The sequence below is a fragment of the Antechinus flavipes genome, chromosome 5 (assembly GCF_016432865.1).
Source record: "Antechinus flavipes isolate AdamAnt ecotype Samford, QLD, Australia chromosome 5, AdamAnt_v2, whole genome shotgun sequence".
NCBI lineage: Eukaryota > Metazoa > Chordata > Mammalia > Dasyuromorphia > Dasyuridae > Antechinus > Antechinus flavipes.
The window spans coordinates 100,432,325-100,440,432 of record NC_067402.1 but is presented as its reverse complement, the minus strand read 5'-3'; the positions used below and the strand labels follow the sequence as shown (position 1 = coordinate 100,440,432).

At 35.7% G+C, this 8,108-nt stretch overlaps 1 gene segment (V, D, J or C); it reads left to right on the top strand.

Moving 5' to 3' along the window:
• The first annotated feature begins 6,817 nt into the window (after positions 1-6,817).
• Positions 6,818-7,364, top strand: LOC127538585 (T cell receptor beta variable 6-2-like). The segment is given in 2 exon segments: positions 6,818-6,909; positions 7,042-7,364. Coding segments are annotated over 2 exon segments (372 nt in total).
• Positions 7,365-8,108: the final 744 nt, after the last annotated feature.

Below are 8,108 nucleotides of genomic sequence, written 5' to 3'. Positions count from 1 at the left end.
TTTTCTTTTTTTTTATTTTCATTTGAATGGAAAGGAATGTTGAAGTGGGAGAGGGAAAGTAGATTTTTGCCAATTCATACTCACATGTATATGCATATATGTACACATGTTGTGTACACACATGTATATACATACACATATGTGGGTATACACACATACGTAAACTTACATGTATTTTTAACTGTACCGAAGAAGTCAATGTATCAAGTAATAATTCCCAGGGCTAATTGTCTCTGGGAGAGCAAGTCTATTTTGCCAAGCCTCCTTCCGCTATTTAAATCTGTTCACTCATATCTCTAGTCTTAACTGTCCAGATTCGGCTGTTTCAGCCTTTTTCTACATTAGATTGCTTATTAAAATTATATAATCAAACCTATTAAATTCTCTGTTAATTGAGTTATCCCCTTGTCACAAAAAAAAGCCTGATATTTTGGAGCCAAGTTGGAATCTTGAAGTGTTTTATTTGTTTTATTTTGAACATATTTCTACAGAATTCTGAATATTCACTGACTCTTTGTGTTATCACTTCCCATTTGTAAATAAACCAACTCGTTTAAAAAGTAATTAGGATAGATCCTATTTTTTATCTAGAATAAGTCACTGATAGAAACAAAAAGTATAAGTATGTTAGAAAAGAGGGAAAAAACTCTTTTGAGTTTAATATTTATTTTTAATCATACAAGAGAAAATGTGTGTGTGTGTGTGTGTGTGTGTGTGTGTGTGTGTGTGTGTGTGTGTGAGGTAGGTGGGAGAGAAAGGCAACCTTACTGTTGAAAGAACTCTCTTTCAGGAAAAACTTCACTATCTATTAGATGCATTTTCACTTGGAGATTTGGATTGATGGGTAAAAGTCATTGATGTAAAATTATCAGAGTCATTTCAAAACCAAGTACTCCCTCTAATGCCCAATGTCTGTCCTCCCACTACAGCCTTCATTTACATCATTTTCACTCAAAAACAAAGACTCTCCCAACTCTTGTACAAATGTTGCACAAATACCATGAAAGTCTTTTATTCTAGGAAGTTTAAGAGGAATGCATTTTCTCTCAATTCTGAAAAACTGGACTAATGGGTAGACCAAAGAACACTAAATTGAAGTGGGAGAATTGATTTCTAGTCCTGTTTTTTCCCTCTGACTAGCTATAAAGCAATGAATAAGTCAGTTCTCTTAGGACTTCAATTCTTTATCTATAAAATGAAGTATGATCATTCCTAACTCCAAAATTATATTATTTTCAAACAAAATATTTGAGGAGATTCTGAATGCCAGAATTCTAGTGTCCTCCAGGGTGGGAGTTGTGGGAACAAGAAATAACACAATTGGATGCCACATAAGGCCATTAATTTTCCAGTGTCTCAGAATCCAATGTCTCATTAAATCCCAGAGCTGAGAAACTACCTAATCATCTTGTCATGAGCATCATGTATTTCCAATTTGTTGTGATTTTTCTTAGGATTAGGTAAGTCGTAGGTACAGATTGGACATTTTTGTTTTACAGAGGTCTCAACTTTATCTTCATGGCTGTAGTATCAAGCTTCTTTCTCATCTGTGTTCTAGTTTCTTTCTCTTTTCCCAATATACTACCAGGAATCTAGAGTCACCTAGAACTTGAAATGTTTGGTCAGAGGAACAGGACATAAGATAACATTAAGAACAGGGTCTGGGACATGGCAATGTGTACTGGCATCAACAAGATGTGTCAACAAGACCCAAGGTTGAAGGTAGACTTAAGCATATTTACTTTCAGTTAACATCAGCAGCTTAGACAGAATACAAATCTCTGAGAGATATAATGTCTTTCAGAAAGAGCATAAATTCTTCCTCCTAATCCCAGAATCTACAAATAAAAACCGGACAGTTGTGTAATCTCAGCATGGCACTGACAAAAATGTCAACAAAAAAGGTGAAGCAGTTCAGCTTGACCTGGTTCTACACCAAACTGAGTAAAGTAAATGGTATTTTAAGAAAACAAATGGACACTCTCTTCAGCACTGTTGATCTTTAAAACCAGTTATCAAATGTTCTTCCTTGGCAAGTTACTTGACTTCTGCTTGCCTCAGTTTCCTCATTAATAAAGAAGGAAAATATTAGCATCTTCTTCCCAAAATTATTGTGAAGATAAAAATGAGGTGATACATGTAAATGATATCTATTATCATCTGTAAGGACTCTAATACCTATAAGTTTGTATGTTTCTCAAAGTATTTATTTACACTATACCAGAAGCTTCTTCTTGCCTTAGTCTCCAAGAAAAGTTTATTTAGTTTGAAAGCATTCAATTCCATATATTTACTTCAACAAAAATATTGAAGTTGTGCTAGATTGAATAATGATTAAGAAATTCAATGAAAAACTATAGCAAGTGATTTCTCAAAATTTTATAAAATGTATTAGATCCATATCCACTCAAAACCATAGTTCACCGACTTTAAGCAATCCTTTAAAGGAAACCATTATTTCAAAGTACATCTACTGAATAAAGTAGCCTCATGAGAATAATAAGAAAAGAATGTTCTGGGTCATAATCTTACAAGCAAACCCAAATAAGAATTATAAATAAAAAGAAAATGGTGGTACAAACCGAGAACTCATGTGGTCAGCATATACAAGGAGCAAGGATTACCTGGAGAAGAATTGTGACTGGGGAACATGCCTCAAAGGGCTGAATCTGTGTCTTATGCTACATCTATATCTTCACATAATAATATTGTACTTCTCTAGAATGGCTGTATGGGGATCTTCTCTCCTCAGTGTTGAAATTGGGGTTCTTTGTACCACTATTTTCCCTAGTTGGGTTGTTATATAACTACTGCCACATCCTGGATCCTTGTCTCTTGTCTTCACACCACTTCTATTTTCCCCATCTGAAAAAGAAACCATTCTGACCCCCCCTCCCCAATCTCTCTCTCTCTCTCCCTCCCCCCTCTCTGTCTTTCAGTTTATAGCCTAGAGATTGAGCTTTTTTGTTTTTAATCAAGAAAGTCAGTTCCTTATAATTCAGTCACAAGGCTAGAGAAAAAAACAAAAACAAAAACAACTCATCTATGCTGCAGCTTTTATTTCCATAAAGAAAGATCTGTCACTTCCTAGAGTCTAAGTCCTAGGGACTTAGCTCTTATGGAACCAAAATCTGACAGCCAGCTAATGAGAATCCATAGGTATTTACTCAGTCTTTTGAACTCACTTCATCCTGCCATCAGGATCAAAGTGTCTACCCCAAGTCCCTACCTAATTTAAGTTTTAAAGTATCCTTGAACTCCCCATCAATTCCTGTTTTTTTTTTCATGAAGCAGTCAGCCTACTCTACCCCTTAACCCAATTTGTAAAATTGCATTTCTGTATATTTCAAAGGGCTGCATAGACTTATACCACTAAGCTTCTCAGACTCTAAGATACCCTTGCCTGACAAGTGAAGAGAGATTGAACTAGGAAAAGATAGTTGGAGTCACTATGAGATAATCACTCTCCATTTCAATACCTTTGGTCTAAATATCTATTTTTCACATGCAAATATGGACAGCCACATAAAATTTGGCTTTAAGCTGCCCTATATTAGCCTCTGAGAAGGTTTGGGTAGGCTTGATATACACCCTGTAATTTTCAGAGCGACAAGCCAATGCACATATGAAACTATGTCTCAGAAGACTCCAGGAAGTTCACAAATATTTATTACAAAAAAGAAGAATATATAGATAACTAATCAATTTAAATCCAATACACAGTTCAAAATATATCACATATGGACATCAGAAGAGATATTCAGAATAAATATGTAGAGAAATAGTACATACAATTAATAATCCAAGTGACAATATGGAGAGATACAATGTTATAAGGGGTACAACAAGTGAGAGTTGAGACATACTTTCTAGCCCTGGTTTCTCCATTCCAAACCTCAAAATTCCTGTAATTCTACAATTGATGAGACAGATAGGGGCAGGTGGGCATGCAGTCATATTTTTTCTGGAAATCTTTGTTCTCATTCTGAAGTCCTTCAGCACAATTGAAATATCATGAACTTGGAATCTAATAAAGACAATGATATTATTGACAGATTCCATTTAGAACCTTTCTAATTCCCCCTATCTCAGATTCTGGAGCTCAGAGTTGAGAAGACTCTGTTCATTTTTGTCCCAATCCATCTATGAACACCAGGTTCCTTAACTATGAGAGCATTTTTCACCTGGGAACAAGTGAGTCCTGAGAAATCCATTTACTGAGCTTGGAAATGCCCATTCTAAGACATTTCCAGGTGGCTGTGGCACTGGCTCTTTCCTCTGCTAAATTTCATTTCCCCATTTTTTTTCTCCACAAGTGGATACTGAGATCACCCAAAATTTCAGATATTTTGTAACATGTACAGAACATGAGGTGATTCTCAGACATGATCCGGCTTTGAGGCATACTTTGTATTATATCTTTGGTGATGTATAATATGGATAAAGTCAATCTGTTATTCTATTAATATTGGTATCACTGAGAGAGGAAAAATCCCTACTAAATACAATGTCTTTCCATAAGAGAAAAAAATCTTTCTCTTAACCATGATTTACAATATAAACCAAGCAGCAATGGAGACACAAGTACATTGCTACCTGATTTGTGTTTTGTAGATTAAACTCAGTAATGTAACCATAATAGCACCATGAAATCATTTCCTTTCTGGACAAAAAGACAATCAAAAACATGAGGCATCCCAGCTCCACCCAAATGTCTCTGTCTTTTTTTTCTGTCTCAGTGTTTGTGCCCACTTCTCCCTTTTTCCCTTCCCCCTCCCTCTTTCTCTTTTTCTGTCTCTCTCTGTTTCTCTGTGTGTCTCTCTCTGTCTCCATCTCTGTCTCTCTCTGTCTCTCTGTCTCTCTCTCTCTGTTTTGTATGTCTGAAATTTGCATCTCTCAGCAAAAAAGACAAGCTCTCAGAATCCAGTAGGATGATGGAAAAACCTCAAATGTGTTGTTGCTTTTTCTTGATAAGGTGAAGTCAATAGGGTTTGGGCTTTTTCAGAACACAGACCATCCATCCAGTTTATTGGTGGCCATAGGCATTTAGTTTGCTTTTAGAAGACAGTTCCTCTTTTTGGCAAATTCCCTAACCCAAATCTTGATCTGATTTAGAGTTACAAAGTACTTGTTGATTCTAGTCAGTTCTTATCAATTTTAATTATTCATCAAACTGTTGTTTTGTGCTTCATTGTAATATACTGGAAAAAAAGATGTGAATCATATTTACTTTCCTCTGGGTCTGACAGTTAAATGAACAGACACTTACTAATTATGTAACCCTGTGCAAGTAATCAATAGGAGGGTAGTAGTAGCAGCAAACTTGAGTAGGAATTTCATTTTACAGGAACAAGTGAGGCTGCAGAATGTGATTGAATAGGAACACAGACAGAATTAAAAGAAATCAAAGGCTTAAGCTTCTAAACAAAATACCGAGTCTGGGGTTTCCTTGTTTATGGGCTGAGAGGAGTTTATAGTTTTGGTTTTACTAATAAATAATTGAGTCTTTAATGAAATGGATTCTAATGGCTTTAAGCAGAGGTGTCAAATATACACATGCAGTCTATAATACTTGTCAGTGTAGCCCCAACCAGATTAAAATGAAATTGAGAAATATATTTAACAAAATAAAAATACAGTAAAATCTAAATAGCATTAGATTTTAAAGTTGTTGATAGTTTTATTGACACCACACAGGGATATATGGTTTAGTGGCTCCCATTTCTATTTGACTTTGACACCACTGGCTTGAAGGTCCAATCTTTTAAAAAAGGAAGTGAAGTAGAAGCATGTTCCATGCCTCCTGGAGCAACCATTTATCTAGATCGAATCATCCCTGCCTATATTCTTATACTGGGAGGAAGAACCAGAAAAGTGACTATTTCTTCCTTGGCTTTTTCTTTCCACCCTAAAATTCTAAACCTTTCCAGATCATAACATCTGCTGGTTATCTGTAGCCATGGCTTCTCCCTTGATAACTTAGTAGACAATCTTTGTATTACTCTGAGCAAAAAAAGGAATGTATTTCCTGGTGATCAATATCTAGCAGTGAATCTGTACAACATTAGAAAGAGTGCATCTATAAAATAACAAAAATATAGCCTATGACCCAAATTCAAAAACTTTTGAGCTAACAAGGAGCCATTAAGTTTGTTCTCTTAAGACCCAGGGATATCTTCATGTCATGATTAAGTATCAGAAGAGGAGTTTAGTGGAGCATGTGTATGAACATTGAGAAAAAGTATATGTCCATATAAGGGACTGTTAAAGGTCCATTTTGAGGGTTAGAGAGTAAAAACCAAGTTTGTGGAGCTAAATCCTAAAAGTCTTTTAGAAGATCACTAGGATATATAACAGAGGCAACAAATACAGACATTTCAAAAAAAAATTCAAATTCTGTACAAGTGTACAACATCACAATTGAAGATTAAAAGAAGCATGAAATAGCTTCTGGAAAAGTATAGAGAAACAATATGCACAACTCCAGGACATATAGAAACAGAGAACAATATATTGTTTTTCAACTCTATGTAAATGCATAATGTGTGGAGACAGGAGTACTGAGGGAAAAAAAAAAGTATATGTGAAATGGACTTCCTCATTGACTAGCCATGGGATCATAAGCAAGCCACCTTGCTTCAAATTCTTTCTTTGGACTTGTGATTTTTTTAAATTTATTTTTTATTTTTTTGTGATTTACTCTAATTTCAGAAATCAAAAATACTGGAATTTTACTACTGATGAGACAATAGGTAGGAGAAGGGTGGAGCTACTTTCTTCTAGAGATCTTTCCTCTTACTTTGAGAGCTGCAGAAGTATCTGAGGCAGTGTGAGAAGATTTCTCACTCATCCCTACCCTAATGAGGATCATGCTCCTCTACTGCATAGGCTTTTTTCTCCTGGAAGTAGGTGAGGCCTTGATGCAGATAAAAAATCCCTTTCTCATATTTTCCAAATCTAACGCTAAACCTTTTCCTTGTGCTTCTTTCCTTGTAGCTTCTTCCTCAGCTATTTCTCAGCTCTTTTCTCCTTTCTTCACAGATCCCATGGATGCTGGTGTCACTCAGAACTTCAGATATCTGGTCACAGGGACAGAACGCAAGGTGACACTGAGATGTGACCAGGATCTGACACATGACTATATGTGCTGGTATAGACAAGACCCAGGCTTGGGACTAAGACTTATCCATTATTCTATTGATGTGAACCTTGTAGACAAAGGAGAAATCTCAGATGGCTACAGTGCCTCTCGAACAAAGCAGCAATTCTTTCTTCTAATCCTGGAGTCTACGAGCAGAAACCAAACATCTGACTATTTTTGTGCCAGCAGTTACCACAGAATAGCAGAGTATCATCCTCCCTGAACAAAAAGGGCAATCATGAGAGATCACATGGCTCAGATATATTTAGACCTACTGCTAAATGAGAAAGAGAGAGACATACAGAGAGAGACAGATTCAGAGAAAAAGAGTCAGAGAGACACAGAAAGAGACAGAGAGAGATAGACAGAAAGAGAGAGTGTTAGACACACACACACACATACACACACACACACACAGAAATGGAAATGTCATTCTAGAGACACATGTCAACACAAAATTATTGTTCCTTAAAATCTTCCCATTACCTGTTTATATTGTTAATCTCAGTTTTAGCAGATGTTTTTCAAGGGTGTCTCCCTGATCACGGATAACCGGTGAACTAGCATAATTCCATCATCTCCTCAATGTACACTGTGTCTATTTCCAGAAGCCTTCCTCAGCTCTCTTCATTTTATAGATGAAGAGAAATAGACCTAAGTAGAATGCTTTATGTTATGTGTCATTATATCATTAGTTCTTGGAAATAAAGAAATATTATTTTTTCTCCTCAAATACATTCAAGTCACTTCTCTTTCTCTAAACATCATATCCCCGATTCTCTGGATGCCTAATACTCACCAATTTACATCCAGAAAGCTAATTCTTAAATTTTTCATATGAGCATTTATACCTCAGGAAATCAGATGCTGCAAATCAGAATTTGACTTACTGTTTTTATTTATTGTCTAGACTTTAAAAAGTGATGTAGAAAATGTTAGCAATGCAAATTAAATTGAAAAATGGGTC